The sequence below is a fragment of the Cervus canadensis genome, chromosome X (assembly GCF_019320065.1).
Source record: "Cervus canadensis isolate Bull #8, Minnesota chromosome X, ASM1932006v1, whole genome shotgun sequence".
Taxonomy (NCBI): Eukaryota; Metazoa; Chordata; class Mammalia; order Artiodactyla; family Cervidae; genus Cervus; species Cervus canadensis.
The window spans coordinates 140,050,119-140,070,377 of NC_057419.1; the positions used below are offsets into that span (position 1 = coordinate 140,050,119).

Sequence of the window (20,259 nt, forward strand, 5' to 3'; positions counted from 1 at the left end):
GTCACAATAACTCATCTGTGCAATGACATAGGAAGGGGTTGACACGGTCATGGGCAAAGCATGCACGGGTGAGCACCTGGAGGCTAAGCACCTCATCAGCTAGGAAACATCCATGCTGAGCATTTTATGGAGCCCATGCTGAGTGTGCTCACTCAGTTTAGACACAGTTTCTGGTCCATCTAAATCATCAAGGGTGGACTGCCTTGAGAACAGCATGGTTGCTTCCGTGTAGCAGCTAGCAGCACAAACAGTTACAGAGGCACAGTGTTAAAACAGCACCAGAACACGAGTCACAGACCTCAGACCCAGATGCGCCTACATGTCGCAGACCACACGCCACTCCAGCACCACGGACAGTGGAAATGGCACCGGGGCTCCAGGACAGAGAGGAGAAGACAAGATAGCACTGGGCTGAGAACAGATCTGCTGATAAAGGATGAAGTGTCACTCTCTGGGTGGGACAGGGAACTAGAATAATGACAAGTCCTGACCTCTCACAGAGCAGAATTCATCTTTACAATTGTATAGCTGAGGGTTTTTTTTTTTTTTTTCTTCAGTACAGGAAATATATTTTTTTCCATATATTTACTTTTATTGAATTTGTTAATGACACATAGTTTTTGCACTGCCAAACCATGCCTGAGAATTCAAACAAAGAAATGGTACAATGGACAGCCTCATCCACCCATCATACAGCATATTAAAACTTGATTCATGTGCACTTTGATAATTCCACAATCTTTTAAAAAGTTGTAACAAGGGTTGGGATTTTTAAGTCTCCTTGCAGGTCTTTAGATTTCTATGCCATTAAATAACTTTTCCATATATTCATCTCTGTTCCCCAATAACATAATCCCCAACAAAATTTTGCTGGAAAAAATGCACTTTTCAGGGGAAATATGTGGCTCAAGGTTCAAGAGATTATTTGTTAAAAGATTTTTGGTTCCCAAATGAAGTCTTCAAATTAACCAAGAATCCTTTGTTTCTCAATCATCCAACCTCTCCTTGGCTGGCTCAGCTACTCACCCAAGCACATCAGAACATAGGCATCCTGCCTGCCACCTCAAGTAACTCCAACATTATTGCCCAGATACAGTTTGCAGGTCCCATCAGGTGATTCTGTTAGCTTCCCAGGAGTGGGATTCCTGCATTGACACTTTTATCAAGACTCAACTCCTAGAGGAAAATGCTCCCGCAACAGGATAGTTTTACTCACCCATTTGCTTCACTCTTGCCAGTAGCAAGTCTGCAACTCCTACATTTGGCAAAGGGATTTTATTATAGAGAAACCCAGACTCTGCATCAAGTGGTCACATGCCACTTTGAAATATTTCTACTGAAGATACAAAACTAGGAAATTACGAGACTATCTCATTAGATGAAAAGACTTCTCAGTAATCCTGGGTAGCGTCCTGGTGTCCCTCTTCAGGACTAAAAATTACTGGATAGTTTAAGCTGTAATGATTAAAAACAGAAGTGCTACATCACCTGTCTTTCGCCCCTGACGCTCCAAATGATCAACTTAAAGACACACCAGAAGTTTGATACCAAAGCTAGGCTAGGACAATCACTGCATCTACAGAATACCTAACACCTTAAATGTTTGGGCACAAGTGCATCTGGAATTCTTGTCAAAGATCATGCAAGATCTGTGAAACTTAAGTGTGTTTCAGGTTGAGGTTCTGCTCTTACTGCTTTAAACTTGTAAGGACAGGACAGTGATTCCCTTGGCCTGAGCAGAAACTAAACAAAGTCTTTCCACCAGTTTACTATACAATTTAGACCTGATTAGAGGAGGCTTTAGCAGCACCTGAAGTAGAGCCCCCTGCATTTACTGCCCTTTACATTAAAGGCCATTTGGTTCCACTCTAGGGATTGGCAAATTCATGAGACATTTCACAATTCCAATGTATACTTCAGGTTACTGAGCTAAGCAATATGCTCTGTCAAAGAACTATTCCAAGTGATAGCAAAAAAAAAAAAAAAAAGCCTTAATATGGAACACAGAAAAAGCATTACCCAAATAAAAAATTACTAAAAGAAATAAGATTCTTCCCTCCTACCCCTTTCCCCACTTGGTGACCCAAGTTTGGTTGAATTTAATTTGTGGTTACCTCAGAATACAACTCAAAGTTTTAAATTATAAGTCAGAGCCCTACAGATTATCCAAGCACATCAGTTCTTTTGAGAGCGGCATGTTCCAGGAAGTCTAATCCAGCCACAGTCCACCTCAGAGTATTCCTTATAGATGGGGCACAGGACAGGTTAATTAAGGTCACTTAAATCTTCATCTTTTACAGCAGATCAGAACCCAGATGGCTGACTTTCTGCAGGATTTCTGATAGGAATCCAGTAGAGCTGGTTTCAAGTTTCACATCAACACTTAATAGCTGTAACCTTCTTATCCAGAAGTTGTGATCCACATGAAGTCCACAATGACTGCAGCAAATCTGAGGTAGTCAACCCTTACGAAGGCTTAGTATCTGAACATAAAAAGATTTTGATATGACCACTGGCTGCAGTTTTTGATTTTTTTTTTTCGTACTCGCAGAGTAATTATGAAAGAACACTGCTGAATCTAGTTTGAACATTAATATAACTATGAAAACCCCCCTAAAGCCAATACACATAAAGAGCAGTTGTAACACTTAAACTTCCATAGTGCAACATGGTCAGTCACGTACACCAAGTGGTCTGCATCGGCTGTAGATCCAGCAGAGATCAGATGGATGGCTGTCCGTGGTGGTTAGCTGTGGTTTAGTTACCTTAGAAGGGTTAGCAAACACCATTCCTTAATTGTACTGTGTGTGGCTGCTTTTCTGATTCTCAAGCACAGCATACTGGTTGTCTAGCTGAAGTTTAAGGGCCTGGTTTTTTGAAAACTCATCCCTACCTCTAGTTTTGTGTCTTACTACTTCAAAGCTCTTCTCCATTTCTTTATCCTTCCGGCTTTCTACATGCTTGGCAGTGGACTGCAGGGATGGGAACTGCGTGTCACTATAGATTCCCGGTGGTCCTTGTGGTGCTTTCCTTGTTGTGGTCAACCTGGCTCCAGGAGGCTGTACACGCCACTAGTCATTGTCGGTTCTGGGGTTTCTGTAACAACTACTGGAGCAGGAGGTGCTTGTACCGGAGCAGTTTTATTCCAAGGGCCTGAAGATTTTTCTACACCACCACCACCACCTCCACCTCCACCTTCTTCCCAATTATCACTTGGATCTTCTCTTTTTTCAACTTCATCTTCTTCCTTTTCACTTATTTGCATTGCTTGAACTCTTACACCGCTGTAATCAACCTCTTTTTGCTCAAATTTTTTCCACTCATCTTCCTCCTTTGTCACAACCTTGGTGGCGGCCCCAGGGCCAGTGGCCCCCACGCCCGCGGTCCCGCTATCTCCCGGCCGGGTCCCAGCGCCCGCCCCACCGCCCACCGCGCCCGTGGCTCCGCTGCTCCCGCCAGCGCCTCCCGCCGCGCTCGTTGCGCTCGCCGCCCGGTTGCTCCGCTCCTTCTTCTTCTTTTTATCTCTCTTGGCGAAGAAGTTGTCTAGGCTCCGCTCCTCCGTCTCAGCCATGGCCGAGGCCTCCTTGGCCCGGATGGGTGGGGCCGGCGGCTGGCGCGGCCCGCCGGGGCTCCGAGCTCGGGGTCGAGGCCGGCTCGGCGCTCAAGCTCCCAGGCGCGGCGACGCCTCAGTCCCTCGGGGTCGCTGAGGCGTGTGCAGCGGGGCGACCGCCCCCCCCCCCGCCCCCCGCCTGCTGGCGGACGGTGGTACGGTCCTCCTAGGGGCTCGCGTGCCGCTGCCGCCGCCCGAGCCCGCCCAGGCTGGAGCTGCTGCCGCGATCGCAATCCAGGATCCCGCCCGCTCCACATCTGGAGGGAAAAAGGAACGCGCGGGCCAGAGGCTCCGGCGAGAGTGCTGGGTTACCGGCGGCGAGTGCAGGAGGAAGACGCGAGCACGCAGGCCTGGAGAGGAGGGGACAGGGATATTTTATTCAGAGCCTCTCTTCCCCAATCCTGAGTTCAGATCTTATGCAGAAATACCTACTCAAGTAAAATTTATATAAAACTGGCATTTAAGAAAACAGTTTCCAAAAGAGAAGAAGGAAGCTCAGGATTGACTGCAACAAACTGAATTTTCCACCCCATCTTCTGAGTGATATTCAGTTGAACCAAACTGGATGGCTTGAAGAAGAGATGCTGGTTTCATATGCCACTGGATATAACCAACATCAAAAAGAAAAGAAAAGTAATGGTACAAAGGCAGCAACATAGGAAGTCCAAAAGTGGCAGGGTCACTTTGTCTGTTAACTGTTCATTGGGCCTAATGAGAGGTATTCTCAGTGATCATATTCTAGGTCTCATTGGGTGTCAGCAGACTGAGATCCTACTGACTGAATCCTCAGCGCCTGTCACTCAACAGTCTGGGAGAAAATCAAGGTAGATTCAGGACTGAGCTGCTACAGCTCAGATGGAGATATGATTGCAGTTCACATGCAGAGTTTAACTCCAGAGAGGAACACCCCCTTAAGCTCTTGTCATGGAGGCTCAAATAATAACCACTCTGAATGTATCTAGGAATGTTCCTTGGGATGTCACAAATGTTTCCTGAAGGAACTTTAATTTATTTTCTGGGAAGGTAGAGGATGTCTGATTTCATAAAACAGCCATTTTTTACATCTGGATTTGAAAGAAATCATGACTGTTCCAATAAGTCAAAGGGAACATAAGCACATTTGTTAGGTTCCTACCCTAATCTCCTCTACTGTCTGCTGAAGAGAAAAGTGGGTGAGACGGGGCAGGTGGGGCAACTCCTTGCAGGCTGGGTCCTTGAGGGTCCAGGCCACATAGAGCATGTGGGTCCCTGCATCCCTTTTGGGGGTGGTGCTACGTTCCCCAATGCACAGGTGTGGTGACAGCAAAATTCCACACTAGGGTCGCTCCCAGAGAAGGCCACTGTCTCCTCAGAAATCAGTGTGGCTTCCTATGGACTCTATTGCAGACACACAGTTGTTTGGAAAGTTTGAAAGTTTCCTAAACAAACAAACAAAATAGAAGTTCTCCTTGGCCTTTAAGAAGAGGGCAAATAAGTTCACTCACTTTCTAAGGGCATAAATGACCTATAGTTTGTCTCCCTTTTCTTTACGTCACAAATAATGAGTAAAAGGACCTTAAAAATAATTTTAAAGGTATTGGTTTTCTAGTAGTAAATTTATGGATGGATTGACCATTTAAAAATGTTGGAATATTTTGACAGGCAGTCTTTGTTAAAAGGCAAACAATGAATTTTAATATCTCCCACCTCACAGGTTTTGACTATGGGTACAGATTTGTCATCTTGGATCAGATTTAAAGGCAGTTACTTGATTTTATTTTAGCCAGTCTTTGTTTTCTTTTTCTTAATCTCCCTCCCAAATTTGTGGTTTACAATATGTAGTTACTTTCTTAACTGACCATATTATTAGTTGTTACACAGCTGAAAGTTACAAATGCAGGAACTGTGTATATTTATTTCATGAACAACTGATTTTCAGTTCACTTTCTAATTTTCTGTTTGATTCATTTGGTTCAGAGTTTGGTTCTGGAGCCACTAATCTTAAGCCAGGCTCAAGCATATTACTCAGGAAGCCTGTGAAATGCCTGAAGTTCTATGGGGAAAAAATGTGTAATTATGTGGGGTTTTCCCCTGTGGGAACCAGTCTACAGCCTCATGAACTTTCATGAGAAGTTCATGTCCCCATCAAATGGGAATGATAACAGTACATTTCAAGGGGTAGGTTAAGGAAGAAATGAGGAAACCCACACACACTGTCAGTGAAGCCCTGGGGAAGGGTCAGTGCAGGGGCCTGTGTGAAGCAGGGGTGTGACCCCACAACTCGGAAGGTGGGGACCACAGAACCACTTCTCAAATTTTTATGATTCTGTATCATAAAGTAAAATTTCTGAAAGGAGCAGATGGAGGACAGCAACAGGTGGCAGAAGATTCCAGAACAGAAGATACTTTGTGGAACAGCATTTTAAAGGCATTGAAGATGCAGTTCTTGATACAGTTACTCATTTTATGTCAGGAGGCTCCTGTGACTTCACTCCAGCTTGGAAATACATGTCCTGGTCCTGTGGGCCATCTGGGTCTTTCTAATAATTTATTACTGATTGCTGCTACTCTCTGCCTGGAGCAGGGGCAGCAATGCTCTGCTGGGCCATGCCCACGTAGACAGCCCAGAGCAGCTGGCACCCCCAAGGTTCTGATTAGCTTGCACCTCTCCCATCATCTTGCACCTCTGTCATTCCTGTGGAAAGCAGCACCACCATGGAGTACGTGACATACCTGGAGATGCTGTCATGGGAATTCAAGCTGTCCGTCCTGGGGGCAGTCTGTGTGCCTGCAGCGGTGCCAGCATGGCCGTCGATGGTGTCCAGTCCTGAGTCCCTGGAAAGGTTCATGATGTGGTTCTGGTAGTACATGTGGATGCACTCCCGGGTCGGGACGATGCCCTGTGGAGAGGGAGTCACTGTCACAGCCCTGTGTAGACACTGGCGCTTCTCAGTATGGACAACACTCCACCATCACGCACACGTTGAGCTGGATGAAAAATCAATGTAGTCAAGCTGAGGATTGATGTCAACTCACTGAATTAATGGTGCCAGATGCTACTGCGTATGATGAACAGGAAATCCCCCTTAGTTTAAGGGTGGTCAATTGTATGGTCAAATGTATGGTCAAAAGTATGAACCTGCAGTTGTGAAATTAATAAATCATGGGGATGCAATGGTGACTAGAGTTAACGATACTGTATTATGTATTGAAAAGTTATTAGGAGAATAGATCTTCAAAGCCTTCAAAAGAAAGAATTTATAACAGGTGCAGTGATGGAGGTTAACTAGACTTACTGTGGTTCTCATTTTACAATATACACAAATGCCAAAGTTATTATGTTGTAAGCTTGAAATGAATACAATGGTGTATGTCACCCACATCTCAAAAAAAAATTAAAAACAAATTCCTTCTCATATGTAAATAATTTTTTAAGTGAGAGTAACCTTTCTAGCTGTGACTATTTTTTTCAAATGTAATCTATAAACTTTCTATGGCTATGATTTGTCTTAGCCGCTCAGTCATGTTCAACTCTTTGCCACCCCATGGACTGTAGCCCGTCCAGATCTTCCATCCGTGGGATTTCTCAGGGAAGGACATTGGAGTGGGTTGCCATTCGCTTCTCCAGGGAATCCTCTGGACCCAACGTTTGAACCGGGTCTCCTGCATTGCAGGTGGTTTCTTTACAATCTGAGCCTCCAGGCGTGTATTTTCCTAATTTTCCCTATAAGATGGTTCAGGTCAAACATCCCAGACTAAAGCACATGATCCTGTATGAGACACAGCAGAGTCAGTGCAGCTGGGGACCACGGTGACGAGAGGGGACAGAGTGAAACTCCTGGCCGAGATCCCAGGAATGTGTGTGTGTGCATGTGCGTGTGTGTGTGTGTGTGTGTGTGTGTGTGTAGTGTGTATATTTTCATTCTGAGTATGGAATAGACTGAAATATATATTTAAAATAAAGCAGAGGTGTTATGCGAATACTGGAGAGGGAGGATTTTGTCTGAGCCTTCGTGGAGATCTGGACCCTGGCTGTCAGAACCTTTGTGACTCGGGCAGTAGTGAAGAAGGGGGATGAGGAGCAGGCCTCACTTCAGCTGAGTAGCCTGCCTCTGATCTGTTTAGGAGCCTGAACCCCACTCCATCCCCCAGTTAAATAGTCCATGGACACAAAGGGTGGAGAATCACTGTTCAGGACCAATCATCTAATTTTCTACATGCCCAACTGACAACATCCAAATAGCATAAGGGAATTTCAGCAAGATCACATTATAGTCCCTTGACCATTGTTAGAGGATTCTGAAATTTACAAAGTCTGGGAATCAAGAAAAATCTTCATAGGCAGTGTTGCTGGAATAACCTCCCCACTGCAGAAGTAGAAGCAAAGACAGACCCTGAGCCCCAGTGGGAGACACATGACATCCATTGCTATGCCCTGGAAAAGCCCTGTGATATGAGCAGCATTTTGGGTACTTGGGTTTCAACAGAGGAGAAAGACACCTAGAGATATTAAGTGCCAAGGCTACAAACAAGAGAAGAGCTGATGTCCAGACCCAGGTTCCTGGATCCAAAAGCCCAGACGCTGGATCATGTCATTTTCATCATGAGTACAAATAGCAGCCCCTCTGTGTGCCCTATGCATTGGCCCAGCCTATGAGCTACATGGACACACATCCACTTAGAAAAGGAGTTATCCACCCTCATGGACCTGTGGGATACAAATAACGGGCTTCTGTGCCAATGCCTGGGCTTCTGCTCTATGCTCAATGCACAGAACATTCAAATTCACTTGCTATATCTTTGTGGGAATGAGAGTTAAGAATCCATTTTAATATCCATTGCTATGTATCTGACATCTCCATGCCTTGGGAAAGATAGAAGGATTAAGAAGGCAGAAATGGTCAAGGAGGAAAAGGAAATTAAATACTTTACAATGTATTACCATATTAGGTTTAGCACCTCATTTTTATATTCACACCCTCCAAGCACTGCACGGAGCTTTCTGCCATGGAAGCTCTTATTCCTAACCACATTTAATTAAAACTGAAGCTGAAAATACAAAAGGCAATTCATTTAAAAAAATGGTCAGAGCACTGAATAGACATTTCTCCAAAGAAGACAAAGATGTCCAAAAGACACATGAAAAGAGTCTCAGTATTCTTAATTATCAGACAAAGATAAATCAAAAGTCCAAAGTAGTATCACCTTACACTGGACAGAATGGCCATAAAAAAAAAAAAAAACCTACAAAGAATAAATGCTGGGGGAATGAGTTGAAGATGGCGGAGGAGTAGGACGAGGAGAGCACTTTCTCTCCTACAAATTCATCAAAAGATTAACTGAATGCAGAGCAAACTTCGCAAAACAACTTCTGATCGCTAGCTGAGGTCATCAGGTGCCCAGAAAAGCAGCCCATTGTCTTCGAAAGGAGGTAGGAAAAAATATAAAAGATAAAAAGTGAGACAAAAGAGCTAAGGACGGAGATCCATCCCGGGAAGGGAGTCTTAGGCGGCATTGCTTGGGGTAGGGTCTGGGCCTGAGTGCCCTGAGGACAATCGGAGGGAGCTTCTGTGATTTGCCAACCTGAACTGTGGGAGACCAGAAGAGAGTAAATTAACCGGCCAAACACACTGCCAGCCGTTCACAAAACAAAGAGACCGAGAAAGTCCAGAGAAGAGCTCGCAGGCTGCGGACTGGCCCAGCCCCGCCGGAGGCAGGAGGCAGGGGGGAGGGGAAGGTCGCGGCGAGACACAGGGCGCAGGCACCCGACCGGCGTGGGTGGGGACTGGGGCTGGGGACGCGGAGGGCAGAAGGCACACGCACCTGACTGGCGCCAGCGGAAACTGAAACTGGGTCCGTGGAAGGGAGTGGGCACACCACACCTGGGGAGAGTGCGCCCACCAAGCCCCTGGCTGCCTGGACCGCTCTGATGGGGAAGGCACAGAGAGCAGGCGCAGCTTTTCATTCCGCGCTTTTGTGGAACACCCGAGGGCTGGAACCTCGCGCAGAGCGGGGCGCACTCCATATAGAACAGCCGGGAGCCTGAGCAGCGCAGACGGAGCAAGCAGCATCAGCCCCTCCCAGCAGCGCTAGCCCGTCCCCGCGGCACCAGCCCGTCCCCACAGCACCAGCCCCTCCCTGCAGCGCCAGCCCCTCCCTGCAGTGCCAGCCTCTCCCCACAGCACCAGCCCCTCCCCGCAGCGCCAGGCCCTCCCTGCAGCGCCAGCCCCTCCCCGCAGAGCGACGGAACTAGCTACCTGAATAAGAGTCCACCTCCGCCCGCCTGTGTCAGGGCAGAAATGAGGCTCTGAAGAGACCGGCAAACAGAAGCCAAATAAACAAAGGGAACCGCTTCAGAAGGGACTGGTGCAACAGATTATAATCCCTGTAGAAAACACCGACTACACCGGAAGGGGCCTGTAGATATCGAGAAGTGTAAGCTGGAACGAGGAGCTATCTGAAACTGAGCCGAACCCACACTGACCACAACAGCTCCAGAGAAACTCCTAGATATAATTTTACTTTTTTCTCTTTTTTTTCATTTTTATTTTTTCTGTTTTATTTTCCTTTAAAATTCCCTATTACTCCCCCATTACTCCTTAACTTTCATTTCCATAGATTTTTATGATTTTTTTAATTAGGGAAAAAAAATTTTTTTTTCTTTCTTTTTTTTCTTTTTCTTTTTTCTTCTTTTTTCTTCTTTTTTTTTCTTTCCTGTTTCTCTTCTATTTTCTATTTTTCTTTTTCTCTTATTTCTTTTAAAGTCCTCTAGTACTCCTCTACTACTCCTTAATTTTCATTTTCAATACACTATAACCTTACAAAAAAAAAAGAGAAGCCCTATTTTTAAACCGAAGATTATTCTCTCCCAATCTTGACTCTCTGTTTTCTACCTCAGAACACCTCTATTTCCTCCTTTCCCCTTCTCTTCCCAGTCCAATTCTGTGAATCTTTGTAGGTGACTGGGCTACGGAGAACACTCTGGGAACAGACAGCTGCGTAGATCTGTCTCTCTCCTCTTGAGTCCCCCTTTTTCTCCTCCTGCTCATCTCTATCTCCCTCCTCCCTCTCCTCTTCTTCATGTAACTCTGTGAACCTCTCTGGGTGTCACTAACGGGGGAGAATCTTTTCGCCATTAACCTAGAAGTTTTCTTATCAGTGCTGTATAGTTGGAGAAGTCCTGAGACTACAGGAAGAATAAAACTGAAATCCAGAGGCAGGAGACTTAAACCCAAAACCTGAGAACACCAGAAAACTCCTGACTACATGGAACTTTAAGTAATAAGTGACTGTCCAAAAGCCTCCATACCTACACTGAAACCAACCACCACCCAAGAGCCAATAAGTTATAGAGCAAGACATACCACGCAAATTCTCCAGCAACGCAGGAACATAGCCCTGAACATCAACATACAGGCTGCCCAAGGTCACACCTAACACATAGACCCATCTCAAAACTCATTACTGGGCACTCCATTGCTCTCCCAAGAGAAGAAATCAAGTTCCACGCACCAGACACTGACGCAAGCTTCCCTACCAGGGAACCCTTGACAAAGCCAATCGTCTAACCCCACCCCACTGGTAAATCCGCCACAATAAAAAGGAACCACAGACCTCCAGAATACAGAAAGTCCACTCCAGACACAGCAATCTAAACAAGATGAAAAGGCAAAGAAATACCCAACAGGTAAAGGAACATGAAAAAATGCCCACCAAGTCAAACAAAAGAGGAGGAGATAGGGGATCTACCTGAAAAAGAATTTAGAATAATGATAATAAAAATGATCCAAAATCTTGAAAACAAAATGGAGTTACAGATAAATAGCCAGGAGACAAGGATTGAGAAGATGCAAGAAATGTTTAACAAGGACCTAGAAGAAATTAAAAAAGTAATTAAAAATGAATAATGCAATGAATGAGATCAAAAACACTTGGGAGGGAACCAAGAGTAGAATAACGGAGGCAGAAGATAGGATAAGTGAGGTAGAAGATAAAATGGTGGAAATAAATGAAGCAGAGAGGAAAAAAGAAAAAAGGATCAAAAGAAATGAGGACAACCTCAGGGACCTCTGGGACAATGTGAAACGCCCCAACATTCGAATCATAGGAGTTCCAGAAGAAGAAGACAAAAAGAAAGGCCATGAGAAAGTACTCGAGGAGATAATAGCTGAAAACTTCCCTAAAATGGGGAAGGAAATAGCCATCCAAGTCCAAGAAACCCAGAGAGTCCCAAACAGGATAAATCCAAGGCGAAACACCCCAAGACACATATTAATCAAATTAACAAAGATCAAACACAAAGAACAAATATTAAAAGCAGCAAGGGAGAAACAACAAATAACACACAAAGTGATTCCCCATAAGATAACAAGCTGATCTATCAATAGAAAACCCTCCAGGCCAGAAGGGGAATGCAGGAACGTTACTGAAAGTAATGAAAGAGAATAACCTACAACCTAGGTTACTGTACCCAGCAAGGATCTCATTCAGATATGAAGGAGAATTCAAAAGCTTTACAGACAAGCAAAAGCTGAGAGAATTCGGCACCACCAAACCAGCTCTTCAACAAATGCTAAAGGATCTTCTCTAGACAGGAAATGCAGAAAGGTTGTATAAACGTGAACCCAAAACAACAAAGTAAATGGCAACGGGACCACACCTATCAATAATTACCTTAAATGTAAATGGGTTGAATGCCCCAACCAAAGACAAAGATTGGCTGAATGGATACAAAAACAAGACCCCTATATATGCTGTCTACAAGAGACCCACCTCAAAGCAAGAGACACATACAGACTAAAAGTGAAGGGCTGGAAAAAAAATATTTCACGCAAACGGAGACCAAAAGAAAGCAGGAGTCGCAATACTCATATCAGATAAAATAGACTTTCAAATAAAGGATGTGAAAAGAGACAAAGAAGGACACTACATAATGATCAAAGGATCAATCCAAGAAGAAGATATAACAATTAAATATATATGCCACCCAACATAGGAGCCACCGCACTTGTTACGGCAAACACTAACGAGTATGAAAGAGGAAATTAATAGTAACACAATAATAGCGGGAGACTTTAATACCCCACTCACAACTATGGATAGATCAACTAAACAGAAAATAAACAAGGAAACACAAACTTTAAATGACACAATGGACCAGCTAGACCTAATTGATGTCTATAGGACATTTCACCCCAAAACAAGCAACTTCACCTTTTTCTCAAGTGCACACGGAACCTTCTCCAGAATAGATCACATCCTGGGCCATAAATCTGGTCTTGGAAAATTCAGAAAAATTGAAATCATTCCAGTCATCTTTTCTGACCACAGTGTGGATGTGAGAGTTGGACTAATAAAAAGCTGAGCGCCGAAATTGATGCTATTTGACTGTGGTGGTTGAGAAGACTCTTTGAGAGTCCTTGGACTTGAAAGAGGGTCCAACCAGTTTTCATCCTAAAGGAGATCAGTCCTGGGTGTTCATTGGAAGGACTGATGCTGAAGCTGAAACTCCAGTACTTTGGCCACCTCATGTGAAGAGTTGACTCATTGGAAAAAACCCTGATGCTGGGAGGGATTGGGGGCAGAAGGAGAAGGGGATGACAGAGGATGAGATGGCTGGATGGCATCACTGACTCGATGGGCATGAGTCTGAGTAAACTCCAGTTGGTGATGGACCGGGAGGCCTGGCACGCTGCAATTCATGGGGTCGCAAAGAGTGGGACACGACTGAGTGACTGAACTGATCTGAGCTGAAGATAACAGTTGGCCAGAAGGTTTAATCCAAAGACTTTCCTCAGGCAGAATACATCCTTGTAAAGACCAGACCTACTCCCATAATTTATGTTTTAATATAACAGAATTAGCCAGAGGGCTTAATCCAAAGACTGTCCTCAGGCAGGATACATTATCCTTATATAATCCTAAGGAATGTAGAGGAGAAAAGTAGAAAGTTTGTCCTTTCTTCCTCCTTGAATATTCCAGACCTCTCCTCCTTGGGGACCCCTAGACTTCTTACCAACCTGCCTAGGAAATGACTCTCTCATTTTCAGGAGGTGATTTTATAAGACCATTTCTTGTATCTCCTCATTTCTAAAAAAGCACTAAAATCCTTCACAGTGACAGCTGCTCCCTGTGACTAGCAGAAAACCTTCTGCAAAAAATAGTGGTTGATTTCATGTACTCCTTCTTCACTAAAATCATGTATATACTGACCCGCCCCCCTCCGTTTGGAACCATTTCTTAGAGCTATCTGAGGTGCTGTCTCCTGGGCTGCAGTCCTCATTTTGCCCCAAATAAAATTTAACTTGCAACTCTCATGTTGTGCATTTTTTTATGTTAACACCAGTCTTGGTGAGACCTCCAGAGGATTCTGTCTTTGGGCTCGATTTGGCCCTGAGACAGCATTTTGTGTCCACTCTATAATGCAATGCACCCTGAGACATCAGTAACAGGAGGGAGTGCACAGGCATCTTGATAGAACCCGAGTTTACACTCTCTCTAAGATGTCAAAATGCCCCATTTGATTTGCATGGATCCATCATGTCTCCAATGGCCCATGTGAATACGTGTCTTTCCATTTCTCTACGGGTTTCCTCAGCTACACCTGCTGCGGCCATAATGAGGAGGAGGATCGTCTTTTTTCCACAATTGACAAGGAATGAGTCACACGTCAACCCACTCAACTAGGAAAATATTTGACAAGAAATAGAACTGAAGAATTTTAAAGCACTTATCCCAAAGCCTATGAGGTAGGCAGAAAATATAACACTGAAGACCCCAAACCAATAATTTCTTAAATATCATAACTTTATCAATAATCTTTATCAATGTCCAAAGTGTAAATGATAAATGAAAGAACAGAATGAGGTCTTTACATTTAGGTGTTTTATCTGGCATAAATGTCTTCCTATTTTTCATATCAGGGATATTCAGGAATGACTTTCTAACTTACCTTTTAAAATGGGATAACTCATGTGAGTTAAAAATGTTGCCTGCAACGTCAGTAAACAAAGGATGTTGCAGCCAATGAGCCATTACACTATGAGCCCTGGGGGTATTCAGGATGGAGAAAACAGGATACTGGCTCTAGACAGCTAAGGTGCATATAAAGAAGTGATATCAATGAGCCCAGCTCTTGCTCTTGCATCTTCCCACTCACAGAAAGGAAAAGTACTCAATTCATTAACTCATCATTAACTCACCATATCTGGTTTTCTTTCATTTTTTAAACTTTTTGATGTTTCCACTACCTGGACTTTATTGCAAAAACCCCTCTACATCCTGACACTTCTCCTACGTCTTTGCAGCAGTCTCTCAGAGCTACCCAAAAGGGTGCACCCATGGCTTGAATTCTTCAGAAAATCCACCAAATAAAACTATTTAAAATTCTCAGCTATTAGGTTATGCTTTTTTTTTTTTTTTTGGTTGACACTTACTTCAAAGCTTATCCTAGTTTTTCAAACAGACATCTGAAATAGCTTAGAGAGACTCCCCTTGGGAAGACAGCATGATTTCGGCCTCCCACTAATGATTTTGAGACCCCCATGGGTTATTTAAAAGTTTGGCCTCTGCTGTGGCTCAGACAGTAAAGAATCTGCCTGCAATGTGGAAGGCCCAGGTTCTATCCCTGGGTCAGGATGATCCCTGGAGAAGGAAAGGATAACCCACTCCAGCATGCTTGCCTGTAGAATTCCATGGACAGAGGAGCCCTGTGGGCTATAGTCCATTGGGTCACAAAGAGTTGGACATGACTGAGCAACTAACAGTTCACATACTAGAAGCTTGGGTTTTCCAGAAGGTAACCTTGCCTGAGGGACATCGATAATCCCATCTGACAGTTTGTTAAAACAAGCCATCTTTTTCTTTCTGTGCACAGATCAATTCAAGATCTTTCTATTCATGAGTCTCTATTTTCTATTCTAGAGTCTCAGGAGTTCATGGGCAAGAATATGGCTCTTAAGGTTTTGAGCCAAGTGTATGTGAATATGTGTGATGGAATGTAAGACACAGACAGGCATCAGCTTAGTCTTCCTTGAGGGTGACTCTTTGGGAAAACCTCAAAGATTTAGGACTAAATCAACAGAATTCAATTCGAATTTGATTCCTTCCTCCAAATCTAGGACTAAAGACTGAGGAATTATAGATGTCCTTGAGACTTGTAGAAATAGAGCTGCGAAGAGCCTCCTTGTACTGGGGAAGCTTAGCAGTGCTTTAATTTCTTTTCTTTTTTTTTATCATGGTAAAAGTCACATAATTTAAAACATACTATGTTAACCATATTCAACTGTACAGTTCAGTTGGACTAAGTACATTCACATTGGTGTGCAGGACTCACCATCTGTCTCCTGAATTTTTTACTTTCTTAAATTGCATCTCTGTCTGCATTAAACACTCAGTCCCCCTTCTCCCTCTCCATCCCACCCCCAGCCCCTGGCTGTGTATTTGTTGATAACTGGGACCGTTTGCTGATGATAGAAGATGAAATTACACTACCAACTAAGATCCAAATTTTTACACAGCATATATGAAGAACACTCAAAACTCAACAATAAGAAAATTAACAGCTAAATTAAAAAGCAAGCAAAGGACTTGAACAGACAATGCACTGAAGAGTGGCAAATAAACACAAAAAACACACAAAATAAGGTTTAACATCATTAGCTGTTAGGAAACTGCAAATTAAAACCACAATCAGATACCACTACATACCTATTAGAATAGCTGTAGTTAAAAAAAAAAAAAAAAAAAACCTGACAATATCAAAGTGCTGGAGAGAACCTGAAGCAAATGGAATGCTCATATATTGATGGAGGGAATGCAGAATAGTACAGTTACTCTGGAAGACATTTTGCCAATTTCTTTAAAAGGTAAATATATACCTGGTTTTCTCAAGTGGCTCAGTAGTAAAGAACCCGCCTGCCAATGCAGGAGACGCCAGAGACACAAGGTTCAATCCCTGGGTTGGGAAGTTCCACTGGAGGAGGAAATGGCAACCCACTCCAGTATTCTTGTCAGGATGATCCCATGAACAGAGGAGCCTGGCGAACAGTCCATGGAGTCACAAATAGTCAGATGTGACTGAGCAACTAAGCACACACACTTAGTACATGAGGCATCAGTCCCACTCCTGGGTACTTGCCCTAGAGAAATGAAAACTTAGGTTTACAAAAACACCTGTGCATGAATGTTCATGCCAATCTTATTCATAATCTCTAAAAACTGAAAGCAGCCAAGATGTCTTCCAACAGATGAATGGATTAAACAGCCTCTAGTACATCCATGAAGAGGATACAGTTGATATATCCGCAGACTGGATGAATCACAAATACATTATGCTAAATGAAAGAGGCCCATCTAAAAACATATTATTATGTTTGTTTAACATTATGGAAAAGGTAAAACTATAAGGACAGGAAATAGATTACTGGTTATCAGAGGTCGGGGATGGAGGGCATGGTTTGACTACAAAGGGCAGAAGAGGGATTTTGGGGGGATGATAAAACTCTTTTATACCCTGATCATTGTGATAGTTACATGAAGTTATTCATGTGTTAAAATTCATGGTGCTGAAAACAAAAAAAATGTAATTTCACTATAATAATTTCAAGGATATTTTAAAATGTTAATGAGTCACATAGCATTCAAAATAACACCAGCCATCTCAAAAGTGACATGAGGGAAGTTAAAAACCTTTAGATCAATGCCTTTAAAAAATCTTGGTGAAATTTTCAGCCTGAAATTATAAAACAAGCTGTCAAAGAAGTGTAAAGCAAAGACAAACTCTGCTCATGCAAAATCTCAGAAGAAATCATTTCCCATGTACCTTTTCTCGGGAAGCTCCTGGAGGCTATGTCCCATCAAAAACATTGTAGTAACAGAAAAAAAAAGGAGGGGGCAGTTCCAGTAAACAGAATATCTCACTTAGGGCCTAGGCAAAGGAATGTTCTAGATCAATGCAGCACCCTTAGCAATGAGTAAAATTTGGAATACCAATTAACAAAATGACCTCCAAGACCAAAGGAGTGAATATGTGAAGATTCAGAAAATACCGCTGATAAGCCTATGACAGAAATATTAAGTACCTTTAGGGCAGGAGCTTACTGTGTCTTGTTCACTGTTGTGGTCTGAAGTCTTGGAACAGTACCTGGCACATGGAAAGCATTCAGTAAAGATTTATTAAGTGGAAAAGAAAAGGGAGGAAGAGTGAATGCGAGTAGAGTAACTTGATGCAGTGAGTATACACAGCTCTTTTCAAGAAGTTTTCTATAAAGCTGATCTTAGAAACGTGGGAAAGCTGAAAGAAAAATGGGATAAGAAGAGAGTTTTTAATTTAGGAGAAATGACATGATTATATGCTGATAGAAATGATCTTCAAAAGAGGAAAATATTTAGGTGGAAGGAGGAAAGATTTCTTCCGATTACCCTATAGTCTCAGGGAAATGGAAAACAAGGCCATTAGGTGACAGCAAAGATACTCCCCAGTATCTTCAACATCTCTAGATGGTCCTCTTACCTTCTTTCTTCTAACAGAAAGCTGGCTGGTCTCTAAGATATTTACTTTCCTTAAAGCTTTTGAAAGTGGTACTGTCGTCTCACACACCTCCACCAATATAGAGCTAATACTTTCGTAGGCTTTAGATCCTTTTTAAGTTATTGAGACTAGTTTCATTGCCTTCAATATGATCTATGTGAAATTGAAAAGAATGTGCATTCCACTATTGTTGAATGAAATGTTTTATAGATGCCACTTATCTTGAGTTAATAGGGAATGCAGTTCAAGTCTCCTTGGTAATCTTCTATCAATTAGTTAGAGTAGAATATTAAAGGCTCCAGATATAATTGTTGAATGTCCTAGTTCTCGCTTGAATTCTGTCAAGTTTTGTTACGTGTATTTTGAGGCTCTGTTGCTATGTGCATAAAGCTTAAAATTGTTATGTTTCCCTAATCAAGGGATCCTTTTATCACTATAAAATGTTCAGTGATGGCTCTAGTAACATTTTCCGCCTGAAAAGTCTGCTTTCTCTGAAATTGTTATGGATACAACAGGAGTCTTTGAATGCTTGAAGTGAAGTGAAGTGAAGTTGCTGTCATGTCCGACTCTTTGCGACCCTGTGGACCATAGCCTACCAGGCTCCTCTGTCCATGGGATTTTCCAGGCAAGAATACTGGAGTGGGTTGCCATTTCCTTCTCCAGGAGATCTTCCCAACCCAGGGATTGAACCCGGGTCTCCCGCATTGTAGGCAGATGCTTTACCATCTGATCCACCAGGGAAGTCTTTTCAGGAGTTTGAATGCTTAATTCTAGTATATTTTTTCCACCGTTTTATTCTGTAAAGATTATGTCATTAATTTGAAAGTATACCCACTGTCAAGGGAATAAGCTTGAACCTGGTTCTTACATCAAGTGGACAATCATTGCCTTTTGATTTGAGTGTTTAATAAATTCATAATATAGATAGATTTATGTGTTTTGCTATGAGTTTTATACATTTTTCATGTCTTTTTGTCCCTCTAGTCCTCTATCACTACAATCATTTGAGTTGAATAGATATGTTCCAATGCCACTTGATTCCCCTGTTCCAGAGCTTACCAGCTGAGGTCTCAGCTTGCAGGTGGCCCTTCCTTCTCTAGCAAGAGCTAGCATGTGCCCTGTGCTGGTAGATGCTACAGAGTCTGCTCCCTCACAAAGCAACAGATGCCTCTCCCAGGGAAACCCCCTATCTCTTCTCCATAAACTCACTGGGGATATGCTGAGCCTGATAAAAGGAAAAAGAAATGATACACCAAGGGAGTTGCAATAAATAGCCAGCCTGTTCTGGCAGGAGCAGGACAATATCCCTGGGACAGGATTTTCAGGGTGCTGGATCAAGGCGACTGGAATATAACATCGGATAAGCAAGTTTTACTGAGTGGACACGCTCTGTCATGCCATGGGATTTAACACACTGGCAAGGATTCCAGGAGATGGAGGAAATCCACTGCCAGACTGGTCCTTTGAAGCTTTGAGAAAGTGATGCCCCATACGGAGAGAAGTGGAAATGCCACCTTGGACTAGCAGATGGCAGAGGAAGGAACAAAAAGGTTGAGTGATGCAGATATGCTAGAACGGATAGGAAAGGTGAGGCCAGCCATGTGGCCTGATGGTTATGTCCCACTGTAGGGCTGAGAGGACTCATCACTCACCAAAGCCATCAGGAGCATTCTAGTGAGAGGGGCCCCGGCATCATTAAGAAGTTTGGTGGTTGTGCCCTTCTGCAGGCCAGTGCTGATGGAAGAAAAGTGGTCCTGCCCTGGACTCATTACCACCCATGGGAACCAAGGAACTCTTATGTAATAGAAGGCAGGTCTTAATCAAGAGATGCCAATGGAACACATGTCCAGTAATGATCAGCGAGGTCAGAGGGGCAGTCAAGGGTGCCTGCTTGACTGGGATAAAGCTCAGAAGATGGCTCAGACAGCATGACTCCCTATGGGCAACTACAGCCAGATACAGGCAAGAATGCAAAAGAAGGAGGGCAGTTGTCCCACTAAAAAGCCACAATCTCTTGCTCAGTTCCTGGTCCTGAGCCAACTTAGAGACTGGCCCCACTGAAGAGGTAGATGAGTCTTGAGGAGGAAGGATCTGGAAACAAGGCAGTGGGTTACAGCCTTCCCTAAAGAGAATGACTGCC

At 43.4% G+C, this 20,259-nt stretch overlaps 1 protein-coding gene across 1 annotated transcript; it reads right to left on the reverse strand.

Moving 5' to 3' along the window:
• Positions 1-570: 570 nt before the first annotated feature.
• Positions 571-3,757, reverse strand: LOC122435396 (protein CDV3 homolog). The gene is given in 2 exon segments (XM_043459541.1): positions 571-3,061; positions 3,064-3,757. Coding segments are annotated over 2 exon segments (777 nt in total). The 5' UTR covers positions 3,572-3,757; the 3' UTR covers positions 571-2,792.
• Between the last annotated feature and the right edge of the window lie 16,502 nt (positions 3,758-20,259).